At 35.1% G+C, this 17,983-nt stretch overlaps 2 protein-coding genes across 5 annotated transcripts; both read left to right on the top strand.

The window, feature by feature from the left end:
• Positions 1–302: 302 nt before the first annotated feature.
• On the top strand, positions 303–4,418 carry LOC108986719 (serine/threonine-protein kinase AFC2). 4 transcript variants are annotated; one of them, XM_018959427.2, is made up of 11 exons: positions 303–592; positions 1,468–1,663; positions 2,008–2,188; positions 2,295–2,343; positions 2,439–2,553; positions 2,894–2,994; positions 3,075–3,231; positions 3,319–3,383; positions 3,473–3,570; positions 3,663–3,765; positions 3,862–4,389. In XM_018959427.2, exons 1-11 carry the CDS (start codon positions 476–478, stop codon positions 4,006–4,008), a joined length of 1,329 nt encoding a protein of 442 aa, XP_018814972.1. In that variant the 5' UTR covers positions 303–475; the 3' UTR covers positions 4,009–4,389. The 4 variants fall into 4 exon arrangements, with proteins under 4 accessions (XP_018814972.1, XP_018814974.1, XP_035549853.1 ...); XM_018959428.2 differs by lacking the exon at positions 1,468–1,663 and having other exon boundaries at positions 485–592; positions 3,862–4,418; XM_018959429.2 differs by lacking the exons at positions 2,295–2,343; positions 2,439–2,553 and having other exon boundaries at positions 390–592; positions 3,862–4,397.
• A 7,355-nt stretch (positions 4,419–11,773) lies between these two features.
• Positions 11,774–17,267, top strand: LOC108986716 (cytochrome P450 71A1-like). The gene is made up of 3 exons (XM_035693845.1): positions 11,774–12,705; positions 12,777–13,364; positions 17,130–17,267. Exons 1-3 carry the CDS (start codon positions 11,782–11,784, stop codon positions 17,265–17,267), a joined length of 1,650 nt encoding a protein of 549 aa, XP_035549738.1. The 5' UTR covers positions 11,774–11,781.
• The last annotated feature ends 716 nt before the right edge of the window (positions 17,268–17,983 follow it).

Raw genomic sequence — 17,983 nt, 5'->3', positions numbered from 1 at the left:
TTTTGAGATTTAAAAAAATTAAATTATTTATTATATTTTATATTAAAATTTAAAAAAATTATAATAATGAGTAGAGATGAGTTGAGATGAGCTCAACTTCTAAACGAATCCTAAATATATAAAAAAAAAATTATTATAAATAAAAAAAAAACACTCGATGTTGTGGGAAAAGGTAACTTAACCATGGTCAAGTCTGGACCAAAAATAAACTGTGGTTAAGGTTCCCAAAGACTTTACAGGTAATGCGATTGCGAGCTGGATAGGAATCATAAATGCGGGCAACCAGTCAAAACCACGGCTAGATATTCGACACGTGGACGGACAGATTTCGCCTCAACAACCGACTCACGCCTTTGTGTGAGGTTAAAATTTAGGGTTAGGTTTAGATCGGATTCACCAATAACTCATTCATTCGCCTTCGCCTCTGTTTGTTTCTCGAAAGGAAACTCTCTCTCTGAAAAGAATTTGTGATTTCATGCTTTTCCCGATCATGGAGATGGAGCGCGTGACGGAATTTCCTCACACGCACATGGATCGGCGACCCGCGAAGAGGGCGCGTTTGGGCTGGGACGTTCTTCCTCAGGCCCCCAAGGTATAATCTTTCGCCTCCTTCCCTGCTAATGTTTTCAGATCCGATTATTTTCCATGATAACAAATCATATATTTCAAGATCTTGATTTGGTCTGATTTCTGCGTATTTCTTTGGCCAGATCTGCTATTCCGTACATTGGTTTTATTCCCCCTCCCCTCCATAAGTTTCAATATCAGATCTTGTATATAAATTATGTTCGTTTTGATAGAAAAGGCAGATCTACCAACTTAAAGATCTGGACCTGACTGCGTATGCATACGAATACATCTATGTACTTATTTTGATTGGGATCTGCTACCGTCGATCAAATATTTATACCTTTTTACTGGAATTTTTTTATAGATTTTAGTCGTCGAGATTAACGTCTCGCGGAAGAGTTGGTTAGGTTGATTTCATTAAATACGGTTGCCTGGAACTAGATCTTTACTTGTTTGACTGGAATTTCTTGTTCGAGTATGTACTGGATTTTTTATTCCGACTATATCGCGGTACTCTTTCTTTTGGTCGAAGAATCAGTGAAATTAATTTTTTCGGAAGAAATTCTATTTGGTTTTTTATTATTTTGTTAAAAAGTTGTCAAAAAAGGGGAAAGTTAATGGATATTTTTACGCATTAAAAATATATTGAACCAAATTTATTTCGTTTGTCTTGTCCATAACTCGGATCAATATATATTTTTGATGTGCTTATGGTGTGCACCTTTTTTCCTACATGATTTACTGGGTTTCTTATTTTAATTTATACTGTTTTGGTTTCACTGTGATATTTGGGAATTTTGCAATCAAGGGATGTTGGCAAAGGTTATTAAGTAATGGGGAGGGGTGTGAATATAATTTGATCTCTTGAGTGGTACATGAATGGATGGCTGTGTGTAGGCCCAGGTAGGAATGTTTTGTGGACAAGAGGTTGGGAATCTGACAAGCTTTGCACCTTCAAGAGCACCCTCAGACCATACCACTTGTTCATCTCTATATGAGAAGGGAGTGGCACGAAATGGTTCTCCCCCAAGGCGAGATGATGACAAAGATGGGCATTACATGTTTGAGCTTGGAGAAAATTTAACTTCTCGCTGTAATTTCACTTTACCATCATTAAAGACATTTATGCTTATTGTTTATATCAGATTTATGAAATTGAAAATGCTAACAATTCCTTTTTGTTTATTTTTATTTACTAGTTTTTGTTATTGCAATTTTGCAATAGGATTTAAGTTTATACTCTACAGTTATGTTAGATTTCTCACTCTAAATTCTTTCGACTTCAATTGGAAGTGGTTATGATCTACATATAGCTAGGCATGCAGGAAAGTAGGCGTGTATTGGTTGTGGGTTTGTAATGGGATTTTATTAAATCAATTTCTAGATGTATCTACTTTAATTTTCTAATCGTTTTTATGTTTTTACTGATGTTTGCAGACAAGATCCACGGCAAAATGGGTGAAGGTACTTTTGGACAGGTTTTGGAGTGCTGGGATAGAGAAAAGAAGGAAATGGTTGCCATCAAAATTGTCCGTGGAATTAAGAAGTATCGTGAAGCAGCTATGATAGAGATTGAAATGCTGCAACAACTTGGTAAACATGATAAAGGTGGCAATCGGTGAGTACTTTGATTATGGTTTAACTTCTTTTTCTACACTTAATGGTACTATTAAGAAGCTTTCATGAGATCTTTGGCAATTGTTAAATGGGTTTATTCCTTGCAGTTGTGTGCAAATACGGAACTGGTTTGACTATCGTAACCATATCTGTATTGTAAGTATATGATTGATTTCATGATGGATTAATTTCCCCAACTCACAAATAATTTGGGGTTAAGACTTGTGGGTGAATTCAAATGGTGTCCACAGGTGTTTGAGAAGCTTGGACCAAGCTTATACGATTTTCTACGGAAAAACAATTATCGCTCATTTCCCATTGATCTAGTCCGTGAGATTGGCAGACAACTATTGGAATGTGTAGCATGTGTGTAGTAATTTTCTATGCTAGCTACTTTTTCAATCTTTAATATGTTTCTCTGCCTTGCTATTTTCTCTTTAGTCTGTTTGGTCTGAATGTGATATGCTGATTAATCTCCATTTACTTTATATACTGATTAAAAAAATCTTCATTTACTCGTTAGTGATATTTTTGAGTCATATACTTCATTCACCTATATCTCCATTCTCTTTCATTCATCAAATACGTAAAATCATTGGAATAGGCGAGGAATGATGTTGCTTTGCAACGCTTCACTGATTTCGTCCAGTGTCTAATTTTTTCTAGTTTTGTTTCCTGAAGATTTTTGTGTTAATTGCATTTGCAGTTATGCATGACTTGCGACTGATACATACTGACTTGAAGCCAGAGAATGTACTCCTAGTTTCTTCAGAATATGTGAAAGTTCCTGATTACAGGGATTATAAGGTATTTTCCTATTTTTGCTGCCTTTTTACAAATGAATAGCTCTGAAGAGCATTTCTTTTAAAATATGCTGCCACATGCAGAATTCTTCCCGATCACCGAAAGATGGCTCCTACTTTAAAAGAGTGCCCAAGTCAAGTGCCATCAAGGTGATTGATTTCGGTAGTACAACTTATGAGCGTCAAGATCAGAGTTATATTGTGTCTACCCGACATTACCGTGCACCTGAGGTTATTCTTGGTTAGTTTTTTATTTGGAAAAAAAATTTCATGTTTGTTTTTTGCTATTTCGCAGCATATGAACTGAATTCTTTCAACCATTTTATAGGACTTGGATGGAGTTATCCTTGTGATATATGGAGTATTGGTTGCATCATAGTGGAGTTGTGCACGGTACTTCTGTGAATCTTTTTAGTTATGACGGTATGATTATGAATGATTAATATTATATTTATGCATATTTTTATGGACCAATGATATAGGGTGAGGCATTGTTTCAAACACACGAGAATTTGGAACATCTAGCAATGATGGAGCGGGTGTTTGGTCCATTACCACAACACATGTTGAAGAGAGTAGAGTAAGTTGTACTCTGAGGTTCCTACACTTCAATTCTAACTTTGAAGGGAATATTTAATGATTAATCTCATTTATTCGGATTGGTCTTTGCAGTCGACATGCAGAAAAGTATGTTAGAAGAGGTAGATTGGATTGGCCAGATGGTGCAACTTCAAGGGAGAGTATCAAGGCTGTAATGAAGCTTCCCCGGCTTCAGGTTTTCTACACATCAAATACTATTACATGAAATCCAATATCACCTTTGCAAAGTTCTATGCTAACTAATCTATTATTATCTTCATTCTTTTTCCAGAATCTGATAATGCAGCATGTTGATCATTCAGCGGGGGATCTCATACATCTATTGCAGGGGTTGCTTAAATACGATCCGTCAGATAGACTAACAGCTCGTGAGGCCCTTAGGCATCCATTCTTTTCTAGGGACCATCTTAGGAGATGAGTCCAGTCCAGCACATTGAGGTTTTGCTTCTTGGGTGGTTTACAAAGAGAGGGATGTTGCTAGGATTATGCCTCCAAGCCTATCTTTGCCAGACCAAGGATTAATATTATCTTTGCTGGGATGAGTCCAGTCCAGTCCAGTCCAAGGATGATGTTAAAATCTGAATGTTGTAAATATCACACACTGACTGAAAGGTGGCCTGCCGGTGTCCAGATTGTCTCACCTCTGTGGCTTACCTCCTTTCCATTTAATCGCTGCTTTGATCATTTTTTTTTTTTTTTTGTAGTTTTTAGGTTGCGTTGTACCTAGTGGGTTTGTTAATATTTGGATCATCAGCTAACAAAATTCTGAAGTATATACATGGAAATAGTATTTGAATGATGGGATTAGATTTGCTTTAAATATTAAAATCTTATAAGACCTGACTCTGCGAGCCTTGCCATCTCTCAAATCTCGCCTAATTCTTTTTGTCTCTTCGCAAAATTCTTATAAGGGGAAGATGGGGCGACTAGCAGAGCTTCCTGAGCGTGACTATAGGAGTCTCTTGACTCTCTTTCCAAAATGTTCGATTTGAGTTAGTTACTGTTTTAAGGGCGAGTCTGTTAACTTACCACAACATTCTGAAAGTATCTAGTTGATTTAAAGTCCATCTCATGGCTTAAAGTTTAAACTTTATTATCACAAGTGGTTTTAACTCATGTCTTAACTCAAATTTTTGATTTCAAAGTCATGAAATATTAGTTTGTATTGATTGAGCTACCACATTAGTGATTTTTGCCTTACTCATTAATAGCCAACTCCCGTTGTTTCACTTGATCTGATGAATCCGACTTTTGTCGATTGATCGGCCCAGTGCGTTTTATGCACAGGCCTACTCATTAATACACAAAATATATTTGCTATAGATATGGACAATAATGATTATATTATATTATATTTGCAATGTGTACGGACATAATTTGATTTGTTAATGAATTTAAAAATATTAGTATGAGATTAATAATACTGAACAATATGAGAGCTCCATTTCTTATGGAAGCAGCTCTGCTTTCCCCTTTCTTATGTGTCATGAGCAGTAAATGTGAAAAGATTGCTAGAAATTTGATCATCAAATTTGGTTAAGTTGTTCTAATGTCAAATCAGTGTAACCTGCCTAATATTTATATTTCATTAATACGAATAAAGTAAAAAAAGGAAAGAAAGTGGGACATCTATCTATCCTCATATGTTGGGTCAACATTGTTCTATCCAAATTTGAGAGTCTTTAAGTGAGAGAGAGAATAGACACGTGAAATTTCTTGTTGTTAAATCACACTTATCCCAAAACTCTAAATTAATTGGAAGAGAGATTAAAAAATCTTAATTATATACTAACAATATGTCTCAGTTCAAGGGCGGAACTATCTTAAGGCTTGGGCCCTCAAAATTTTTAAAATTTGATGAAAATTAAGTTTTAGAAGATATTTTTATAAAGTAGACTATATAAAAATTAGTATTTGGCCCTCCAAAATTAGTTTTTCCTAATTTGACCCTCCCAAACTAGATTTTTTGGTTCCGTCCTGTCTCAGTTTCAACTTTGGTCCTCAAATTTATTAAGAGGTTTGACAATCTGTCTTTTTTGATAAGAGAATCTTCTTTGTCTTGAAAGCGAAGCAAGTGGCCTCGAAAAGCAAAACAAAAGCACCGTGTCCATACTCTAATAGACACTTGGTGCAAAATCTTTGAAGCAGAGGGAAGAGCTAAACAAGGAATGGATCCAATGACCTTGCTGCATAAATGGTGGCAACTGCTGCATTCAAGCACTCTGCTAAATCTTTTCCTCTTCTCCCTGCTTCTTCTCTTCTCCTTGCTGCATCTCCTTAAGCTCACTGGAGGTAGAAAACTCAATTTCCTTCCCTCTCCTCCTAAATTTCCAATAATTGGCAACCTTCACCAGATAGGGACACTACTCCACCAATCTCTCCATGCTCTTTCTGAGAAGTATGGCCCTATTCTGCTATTACACTTTGGAAATATCCCAGTTCTTATAGTTTCATCCTCAGAGATAGCAAGGGACCTGATGAAGTGCCATGATGCGGTTTTCCTGAATAGGCCCCAATTAAAGGCAGTAAATGTACTTTGCTATGGTTGTACTGGCATTGCTTTTTGTCCCTATGGATTAAAGTACAATGACAAATGAAGTATTACTGCACCGGTACAGTACTACTACTGCACTAGTCCAAAGATGAAGTTTGAGTGAGTGGACCAGAGATGCCCAAGGTCCATGAGTTAACCCTACTAGTCGGTTTCGACCGATATAATATGTAGCCAACCCCCGTTGTTTCACTTGATTTGATGAGTTCGACTTTTGTCGGTGGATCAATAACGAGTCTTGCGATCAGATAGGCCCAGGGCGTTTTATGCATAGGCCTACTCATTAATACACAAAATATATTTGCTATGAGTAATGCTATACACTACACTTTCATCCTATTTTGATCATACTAAGTCGTATGTGGCACATTTATCACCATTAGATGAAAAAGAAACATGTAATAAATGATCATTTAATGGTGATAAATGTGCCACATCATACTTAGTGAGATGAAAGTGGAATGGTAATATGGTATATAGAATTTTTCATTTGCTATAGATACGGACATAATTTGATTTGTTAATGAATTTAAAAATATTAGTATGAGATTACCAATACTAAACAATATGAGAGCTCCATTTCTTATGGAAGCAACTCTGTTTTCACATTTCTTACGTGTCATGAACAGTGAAGCATAATAAATGTGAAAAGATTGCTAGAAATTTGATTAGAGTATTGGTATTGATTTTGTCAAAAGTCTTGTCAAATGTAAAATATGATGAATTTCATTAAAATAGAGTTGCATTGGATTAACCAAAGAGATAAGTGGGAAGCTTTGAGTTACAGTAAATGGATGGGTTTCTTCAAATTTAATGGGCTACTATTCACCACTCAAATATATTTTTTATTCACTTTTAATCTCCAAATGTCTTTTTCATTCACGTTTAATCTCCAACTGTCTTGTAATAATAATGTAAGAATCAAATTAAATTATTAATTAACATATGATTAGTGTAATTATAAAATATGATAAAAATAAAAATATTTTTATTAAAAAAATATTATTATATTATTATTTTAATTAATTCAATATGGGGTTATGGCTAGGAAGGTTTTGGATTTATAAAAATCATATACTTTTTATCAAATTTTAGAGATAGTTTTAATGAAGCCAATACGAATATTAGGGTTGAAATTTGGTTAAGTTGTTCATATGTCAAATCAGTGTAACCTTCGTAACATTTATATTTCATTAGTACGATTAAAGTCAAAAAAAGGAAAGAAAGTGGGACATCTATCTATCCTCATATGTTGGACCAACATTGTTCTATCCGAATTTGAGTCTCTTAAGTGAGAGAGAGAGAGAGAGATAGACACGTTGAAATTCACTGTTGTTAAATCACACTTGTCCCAAAACTCTAAATTGATTGGAAGAGAGATTAAAAAATCTCAATTATATACTAACAATATGTCTCAGTTTCAACTTTGGTCCTCAAATTTAATAAGAGGTTTGACAATCTGTGTCTTTTTTGATAATAGAATCTTCCTTGTCTTGAAAGCAAAGCAAGTGGCCTTGAAAAGCAAAGCAAAAGCACTGTGTCCATACTCTAATTAGTGCTACACTGCATGGTATAGACACTTAGTGCAAAATCTTTGAAGCAGAAGGAAGAGCTAAACAAGGAATGGATCCAATGACCTTGCTGCATAAATGGTGGCAACTGCTGCATTCAAGCACTCTGCTAAATCTTTTCCTCTTCTCCCTGCTTCTTCTCTTCTCCTTGCTGCATCTCCTTAAGCTCACTGGAGGTAGAAAACTCAATTTCCCTCCCTCTCCTCCTAAATTTCCAATAATTGGCAACCTTCACCAGATAGGGACACTACTCCACCAATCTCTCCATGCTCTTTCTGAGAAGTATGGCCCTATTCTGCTATTACACTTTGGAAATATCCCAGTTCTTATAGTTTCATCCTCAGAGATAGCAAGGGACCTGATGAAGTGCCATGATGCGGTTTTCCTGAATAGGCCCCAATTAAAGGCAGTAAATGTACTTTGCTATGGTTGTACTGACATTGCTTTTTGTCCCTATGGATTAAAGTACAATGACAAATGAAGTATTACTGCACCGGTACAGTACTACTACTGCACTAGTCCAAAGATGAAGTTTGAGTGAGTGGACCAGAGATGCCCAAGGTCCATGAGTTAACCCTACTAGTCGGTTTCGACCGATATAATATGTAGCCAACCCCCGTTGTTTCACTTGATTTGATGAGTTCGACTTTTGTCGGTGGATCAATAACGAGTCTTGCGATCAGATAGGCCCAGGGCGTTTTATGCATAGGCCTACTCATTAATACACAAAATATATTTGCTATGAGTAATGCTATACACTACACTTTCATCCTATTTTGATCATACTAAGTCGTATGTGGCACATTTATCACCATTAGATGAAAAAGAAACATGTAATAAATGATCATTTAATGGTGATAAATGTGCCACATCATACTTAGTGAGATGAAAGTGGAATGGTAATATGGTATATAGAATTTTTCATTTGCTATAGATACGGACATAATTTGATTTGTTAATGAATTTAAAAATATTAGTATGAGATTACCAATACTAAACAATATGAGAGCTCCATTTCTTATGGAAGCAACTCTGTTTTCACATTTCTTACGTGTCATGAACAGTGAAGCATAATAAATGTGAAAAGATTGCTAGAAATTTGATTAGAGTATTGGTATTGATTTTGTCAAAAGTCTTGTCAAATGTAAAATATGATGAATTTCATTAAAATAGAGTTGCATTGGATTAACCAAAGAGATAAGTGGGAAGCTTTGAGTTACAGTAAATGGATGGGTTTCTTCAAATTTAATGGGCTACTATTCACCACTCAAATATATTTTTTATTCACTTTTAATCTCCAAATGTCTTTTTTATTCACGTTTAATCTCCAACTGTCTTGTAATAATAATGTAAGAATCAAATTAAATTATTAATTAACATATATTAGTGTAATTATAAAATATGATAAAAATAAAAATATTTTTATTAAAAAAATATTATTATATTATTATTTTAATTAATTCAATATGGGGTTATGGCTAGGAAGGTTTTGGATTTATAAAAATCATATACTTTTTATCAAATTTTAGAGATAGTTTTAATGAAGCCAATACGAATATTAGGGTTGAAATTTGGTTAAGTTGTTCATATGTCAAATCAGTGTAACCTTCGTAACATTTATATTTCATTAGTACGATTAAAGTCAAAAAAAGGAAAGAAAGTGGGACATCTATCTATCCTCATATGTTGGACCAACATTGTTCTATCCGAATTTGAGTCTCTTAAGTGAGAGAGAGAGAGAGATAGACACGTTGAAATTCACTGTTGTTAAATCACACTTGTCCCAAAACTCTAAATTGATTGGAAGAGAGATTAAAAAATCTCAATTATATACTAACAATATGTCTCAGTTTCAACTTTGGTCCTCAAATTTAATAAGAGGTTTGACAATCTGTGTCTTTTTTGATAATAGAATCTTCCTTGTCTTGAAAGCAAAGCAAGTGGCCTTGAAAAGCAAAGCAAAAGCACTGTGTCCATACTCTAATTAGTGCTACACTGCATGGTATAGACACTTAGTGCAAAATCTTTGAAGCAGAAGGAAGAGCTAAACAAGGAATGGATCCAATGACCTTGCTGCATAAATGGTGGCAACTGCTGCATTCAAGCACTCTGCTAAATCTTTTCCTCTTCTCCCTGCTTCTTCTCTTCTCCTTGCTGCATCTCCTTAAGCTCACTGGAGGTAGAAAACTCAATTTCCCTCCCTCTCCTCCTAAATTTCCAATAATTGGCAACCTTCACCAGATAGGGACACTACTCCACCAATCTCTCCATGCTCTTTCTGAGAAGTATGCCCTATTCTGCTATTACACTTTGGAAATATCCCAGTTCTTATAGTTTCATCCTCAGAGATAGCAAGGGACCTGATGAAGTGCCATGATGCGGTTTTCCTGAATAGGCCCCAATTAAAGGCAGTAAATGTACTTTGCTATGGTTGTACTGACATTGCTTTTTGTCCCTATGGATTAAAGTACAATGACAAATGAAGTATTACTGCACCGGTACAGTACTACTACTGCACTAGTCCAAAGATGAAGTTTGAGTGAGTGGACCAGAGATGCCCAAGGTCCATGAGTTAACCCTACTAGTCGGTTTCGACCGATATAATATGTAGCCAACCCCCGTTGTTTCACTTGATTTGATGAGTTCGACTTTTGTCGGTGGATCAATAACGAGTCTTGCGATCAGATAGGCCCAGGGCGTTTTATGCATAGGCCTACTCATTAATACACAAAATATATTTGCTATGAGTAATGCTATACACTACACTTTCATCCTATTTTGATCATACTAAGTCGTATGTGGCACATTTATCACCATTAGATGAAAAAGAAACATGTAATAAATGATCATTTAATGGTGATAAATGTGCCACATCATACTTAGTGAGATGAAAGTGGAATGGTAATATGGTATATAGAATTTTTCATTTGCTATAGATACGGACATAATTTGATTTGTTAATGAATTTAAAAATATTAGTATGAGATTACCAATACTAAACAATATGAGAGCTCCATTTCTTATGGAAGCAACTCTGTTTTCACATTTCTTACGTGTCATGAACAGTGAAGCATAATAAATGTGAAAAGATTGCTAGAAATTTGATTAGAGTATTGGTATTGATTTTGTCAAAAGTCTTGTCAAATGTAAAATATGATGAATTTCATTAAAATAGAGTTGCATTGGATTAACCAAAGAGATAAGTGGGAAGCTTTGAGTTACAGTAAATGGATGGGTTTCTTCAAATTTAATGGGCTACTATTCACTACTCAAATATATTTTTTATTCACTTTTAATCTCCAAATGTCTTTTTCATTCACGTTTAATCTCCAACTGTCTTGTAATAATAATGTAAGAATCAAATTAAATTATTAATTAACATATGATTAGTGTAATTATAAAATATGATAAAAATAAAAATATTTTTATTAAAAAAATATTATTATATTATTATTTTAATTAATTCAATATGGGGTTATGGCTAGGAAGGTTTTGGATTTATAAAAATCATATACTTTTTATCAAATTTTAGAAATAGTTTTAATGAAGCCAATACGAATATTAGGGTTGAAATTTGGTTAAGTTGTTCATATGTCAAATCAGTGTAACCTTCGTAACATTTATATTTCATTAGTACGATTAAAGTCAAAAAAAGGAAAGAAAGTGGGACATCTATCTATCCTCATATGTTGGACCAACATTGTTCTATCCGAATTTGAGTCTCTTAAGTGAGAGAGAGAGAGAGAGATAGACACGTTGAAATTCACTGTTGTTAAATCACACTTGTCCCAAAACTCTAAATTGATTGGAAGAGAGATTAAAAAATCTCAATTATATACTAACAATATGTCTCAGTTTCAACTTTGGTCCTCAAATTTAATAAGAGGTTTGACAATCTGTGTCTTTTTTGATAATAGAATCTTCCTTGTCTTGAAAGCAAAGCAAGTGGCCTTGAAAAGCAAAGCAAAAGCACTGTGTCCATACTCTAATTAGTGCTACACTGCATGGTATAGACACTTAGTGCAAAATCTTTGAAGCAGAAGGAAGAGCTAAACAAGGAATGGATCCAATGACCTTGCTGCATAAATGGTGGCAACTGCTGCATTCAAGCACTCTGCTAAATCTTTTCCTCTTCTCCCTGCTTCTTCTCTTCTCCTTGCTGCATCTCCTTAAGCTCACTGGAGGTAGAAAACTCAATTTCCCTCCCTCTCCTCCTAAATTTCCAATAATTGGCAACCTTCACCAGATAGGGACACTACTCCACCAATCTCTCCATGCTCTTTCTGAGAAGTATGGCCCTATTCTGCTATTACACTTTGGAAATATCACAGTTCTTATAGTTTCATCCTCAGAGATAGCAAGGGACCTGATGAAGTGCCATGATGCGGTTTTCCTGAATAGGCCCCAATTAAAGGCAGTAAATGTACTTTGCTATGGTTGTACTGACATTGCTTTTTGTCCCTATGGTGAGTATTGGAGACAAGCCAAGAAAATCTGTGTTCTTGAGATTTTAAGCCAAAGGAGGGTGCAAGCATTTCAGTTTGTGAGGGAAGAAGAAGTTGCGGAGATGGTCGAGAAGATACGAAGCTCGTGTATGAATGTAGCAGCAATTGATCTAGGTGAGATGCTTGTTACTATCTCAAACGACATAACTTCTAGATCCTCGGTTGGTCAGAAGTATGAAGGAGAAGAAGGTAGCATGAATTGTGGGCATTTATCAAGGAAGGCAATAGAACTCGTAGGAGCATTTTGCTTTGAAGACCTTGTTCCATGGTTGGGATGGGTTGATGTTCTGACCGGATTTTCAGCTAGATTGAGGAGGACTTCTAAAGCATTGCATGCAGTCCTTGATCAGATAATTGAAGAACATGAAAAGAGCGGGGATAGCAACCAATCTGATAAGAAAGATTTTGTGGATATTCTTCTCCATCTTCGGGAGAATGGCATGCTTGATATCGATATCACAAAAGACAATATCAAAGCGATCCTACTGGTCTCCCTCTGACTCACTCACTCATTCATTCACACACGACTAAAACTCAATGTTTCTTTGTCTTCTTGCAGGACATGTTTGTGGCAGGAACTGAAACCACTGCAACAGTCATGGAATGGGCAATGGCAGAGCTTGTGAAAAATCCTGGTGTGATGAAGAAAACCCAAGAAGAGGTAAGAAAAGTGGTGGGAGAAAAATCAGAAGTAAATGAGGCTGATCTAGGTCAAATGGAGTACTTAAAGTGCATTGTCAAAGAAACTCTGAGGTTACATCCTCCTGTTATGGTTACTCGCAGTACATCAGCAAGTGCTAAACTAGTAGGTTATGATATTCCTCCCAGAACAACCATCTTGATCAACACATGGGCAATTCAAAGGGATCCCAAGTTATGGGACAGGCCAGAGGAGTTTCTTCCAGAGAGATTTCTTAACAACTCCATTGATTTCAGAGGCCATCATGACCAATTCATCCCCTTTGGTATGGGGCGGAGAGGATGTCCCGGGATATCATTCGCCATCTTAGAAGTTGAATATGTGTTGGCCAATCTCCTCTACTGGTTTGACTGGGAGTTGCCTGATGGTGCAACTGTGGAGGACTTCGACATGACTGAGATTTATAGGGTAGTCATTCGGAGGAAAGCACCTCTTCGCCTTTTACCAGTGCTGCATTCTCCTTAATAAGACATACATGAGTCATGTGTTTGTTATGTTTTTGGTATCTATCCATTGCCATAGAGCTGTAATATCCTCAATAATAGTAAGAACTTCTATTAGATAATCTCTGATATCATTTTTGTATATTGAATACATATGCAAAAGTGCATCGACCAGAAACATAATTCTTTCACTCCGCAACATTTATTGCTGCCCGAGTGAATTTTCGAGCAGCATTAACTACTTGATAAACCAAAAAGGAAGGAGGAAGTCGAACAACTTCAGAACTAACTTACAAAACACCAATAATTGTGGTCTGTAATGGGAGTTATGTGATCGGTGCAAAACTGTAATTGCACAATATAATAATTTTATAGTAAAGTGATGAGAAGAGTGACGTCCTCAAGAATTAGTATCTCACTTTTGACAATTATACTAATCTCGACTTTTATTTTAAAAAGTCACTAAGATTGTTTGTAATTACAAATTGAAATAAAATAAATTTTAAGAAAATATTCAAAGGAAAAGAAAGCTGTTGTTTGATGATCAAATCAATAAGCAAAATAACTTCTATGAAATCGATTTCATTTAATCTCTCATTGTACTTTTCTCATATAACTATCTGAATTTAATTATTCAAATTCTTCTTCCAAAAGTCTCTTTCGATAGTCAGTTAAATTTATTCTTGATCATCATTTTACACAAGAGTATGCAAATTAATAGACATGAATGTATTAAGACTAACGATTTTAATACTACATAGGTTCATATAGGTCTTTCGATTTCTATATTTACCTATATTAAAATATCCAAGGTTTATCGTATAATTACCTCTTTCGAAAGCAAATCACGAGATCAAAATCATATAATTAATGGTCAGTCAATTAGAAACAATAAGCTCAGAATAAATAATACTTCTTCAAGTATATAAAATAGTAAAGAGACATTATTTTCAATATTAGAATTCAATCATCTGAAAAAAAACTCATCGCACTCTGTTGTCTCGTCCACGTTTTGTTCAATTTTTCCTCTCCTCGCGTCCTTTTAGGTGTTGCTTTCTTTTTCTCCAAAGAAAATGATATTCTCTCCGTTGATTTTTATAGCTATAATTTTTATTTTTTTATTTAATAATTAAGAAAATATATTTTAATAATATTATAATTTTTTTAAGAAATATTTAAAAGTGTTAAAAAATATATATAAAAAAAATAAAAAAATAAAACACTAATTATTCTTAATGGTAATTCCCAGCTCCTCCTGGAAGCAGTGGACGTAGCGCCGTATTAAATGCACGTCGTATGATGGGTAGTCGGTAGAGGATATATTTCTTTATATTTTTTTAACTTTTGAGATTGCCTTGTGGGGCGCCATCATTGGGTTTTTTTTTTTCCTGCACGTTTTAATTTTCAGCATCTTTTGCTTTTCTTTTTTATTTCTTCAACTTCCATCTTTTGCAATCGAGATCATCCAGAAATTTTAGGCCTTGTTTGTTTTTCAAAAACATCTCATCTCATCTCACCTCATCATTACAACTTTTCCAAATCTCCACACAAAATAAAATAAACAATTCAATTTTTTCAAATTCCAAAACAACAATAATATTAAAAAATATATTCTAACAATACTTTATTCAACTTTTTAATTTTAATCTCAACTCATCTCATCTCATCTCTGAAAACAAACGAGTCCGTATCCTAAAAATCAATTTCAACATCGGCCTCTCTCTCTATTCGAATATTGATGTTATCCTTTTCAAATTTCTTCCGTCTTTTGCATTTTCTGATTTTCAACCTTTTCAAATTTTTATCTTAAAAAATTTAACTTGATCTTTATTCCCGAATAGTATCAGTGACTAGCGAATAAAATCTTCATTTAAATGAGAGTCTTTAAACGATAAGCTTCTAAAATTTAGATCTTTTTTTTCTTCAAATCTAAAATAAAATTTAAATGACAACAATGAAGGCAAAAATCAATAAAAATAAATAAAATTAGACTAAAATTTAAAATTAAAAAGTGATAAAATATACTAAATTATGCAAGTCATCGTTCTCCTCCAGAAATCCCTCGGCCGAACGAGTCTAACAACAAAGATTGGGATAGTCTTCTTCCAAAATAGGATTCATGAATTCCTTCAATAAATACCTTAAAAAATCTAGTAAATATCCACATGTTAATAATAGCCTATTTAGCTGATAGAAACTCAAGTAACATAACTTCATTTGCAAACATAATTATGCGAGGGTAATTCACACCATATTGCTTCTGCTATATGTACAGAGACGAGCACATCTTCTAGGTACCTTGAGTCTAAAGTCATCAGGATCATCATCTTGGAAATTCTAGGCTCGTTTCTATGAGGCTTTGCTCTTTCACAAAACTACAACAAAAGTAATCTTCATGTGCAACTTTTTCCTTTTTTTTTTTTTTTGAAATAAGAACTGACTTGTATTCACTTCATCAAATTGTTTTCACTACAAACTGTCTTTTCGAACTAAATGGTATACATGCTCAGGGACTTCTTCTATCTGACACATTTCTTCATTCAACTGCAAAGCCAATTTTGCAAGATGGTCCGCCACCTCATTCCCTTCCCTATATGTAAACTTCAAATCCCATTGCTTCTTGTCCTTCCACCTGTGCTTTATATCTTCCAAAAGTTGTCCCCTTCACAACTTATCTTCAGTTTCAGCTTTGACAACATCTATGAGCTCCTTTGCATCCCCCTCAATTATCACATCCTGGATACCCAGTTCAGAATAAAGATCCATTGTTCTCCAAAGGGCATTAAACTCTGCAATGAAAGGGGAATCTACAGACCCTTTTGAACCACATAGTGATGCTATTACCTCCCCCTTACTATCCCTGACCACAATACCCATCCCCATCTTCTGCTGCTCCATATTAATAGCCCCATCGAAATTGACTTTAAACCATTTCCCTTCAAGTCTCTTCCAACTCTCCCCCTGCCATCCACTGCAGTCTGTTTCAAAACTTTTCCCTCTTATTTGGTTTTCAATATGAAAATCTTCAAGCCCCCCAATTGCTAACTATACAACTCTACCTGGGCTAGCGAATTTGTTTTCAAACACAAAATTATTTCTTCTATGTCATATACTCTTCATTATCATCACTATTTCTTCTAACTTTTATGTTTATATCTTTTTACACATTTCTATCCACAACTGTATAAAGTCCCCACCACCTATTGGCCACTTATAAACAAGGCTTTTAATCTTCCCACATACATCTACTGTTGCATGGCAGTTCCATAAAACATGTTCTATGGTTAAATCTTCAACTCGACAGATTGGGCACTTTGTATCCCAATGATCTTTCTGTGCTTTAGATTCACCCTTGTTTGAAAGATTTTGTTAGCAGCTTTCCACATGAAATGCTTAGCAGAACTTGGAACATCAAGGTGCCATATCTTCTTCCATACTTCAACTTCCGCATTTACATGAGAGGGGCCACTCTCCTCCAATCTATATTTATTATGTTCAACAAAGTAAACACTTCTAACAGAAAATTTTCCATTCTTTGATGGACCCCAAATTGGTTTATCTGCACCGTCAAGCCTACTAACAGGGATTGTACAAATCACCTTAGCCTCTTCTTCATTAAAAATTTCTACTATAACATCCTCCTTCTACCTCCCTTCCTGTTCTTCTAGTAGTTCACTCACTTTAGCATTAGCATGTAGGATTTGTATTGTAGATTGAACACAATGGGTTGTTTGAGTGGGTAACCATTTCAAGCCCCATATATTGACAGATTTTTCATTTCCAATCCTCCATAACAGACCTTCCTTCACTAAATTCATGGCAGACTAGATGCTCTTCCATATCAGAGAAAGTGATTTTCCAAGGGGAGCCTCAAGAACCTGAACATTTTTATAGTATTTATCCTTAAAAACTCTTGCAACCAAAGATAAAGGCTCCTTGAGTAACCTCTATCCTTATTTTGCAAGCATAGCTTTTTAAAAAAATTCTAGGTTTCTAAAGTCCATCCCTCCCCTAGCCTTTTCCATGCCCAACCATCTCCACCTCTTCCAATGAATGCCCCCCCTTTCATTCTGACAGTTACTCCACCAAAATCTGGACATTAGGCCTTGGATATCTCTACATAATTTCTTTGGCAACTGGAATACACTCATTGTGTAAGTTGGGATGGCTTGAAGGACAATCTTTATAAGGACTTCTTTCCCAGCCTTAGATAGAAAACTGTTTTCCAGTTTTGCATCTTTAACCACACCCTTTCCTTTATGCTTCAAAAAGCATTATACCTTGACCTTCCTACAACAATTGGCAAGCCCAAATACTTTTCTTAACTCTCACATAATACAGCCCTAGCCTCTTTAAATATCATTCTTTTCACATCCGCTGCCATATTGGAGCTGAAAAAAATAGATATATTCTCTTTGTTAAGGGCATGCCTAAAGGCTTTTTCATAGACTTCTAGAATGGAATAAATAGCTTCTCATTCCCTCTTTAAAGCTCTGCAAAATAATACACAATCGTAAGCAAAAAGGAGATGGTTCACTTGCATGCCCCCTCTACTTATGGTTGTCCCCTTTATTGCTCCCTCCCTTTCTGACTTCAACAACAGTTGGCTTAACCCTTCTACAC

This window comes from Juglans regia, chromosome 9, assembly GCF_001411555.2.
Source record: "Juglans regia cultivar Chandler chromosome 9, Walnut 2.0, whole genome shotgun sequence".
Lineage (NCBI taxonomy): Eukaryota > Viridiplantae > Streptophyta > Magnoliopsida > Fagales > Juglandaceae > Juglans > Juglans regia.
The sequence above is the reverse complement of the archived record's forward strand: the minus strand, read 5'-3'. Positions and strand labels throughout refer to the sequence as shown.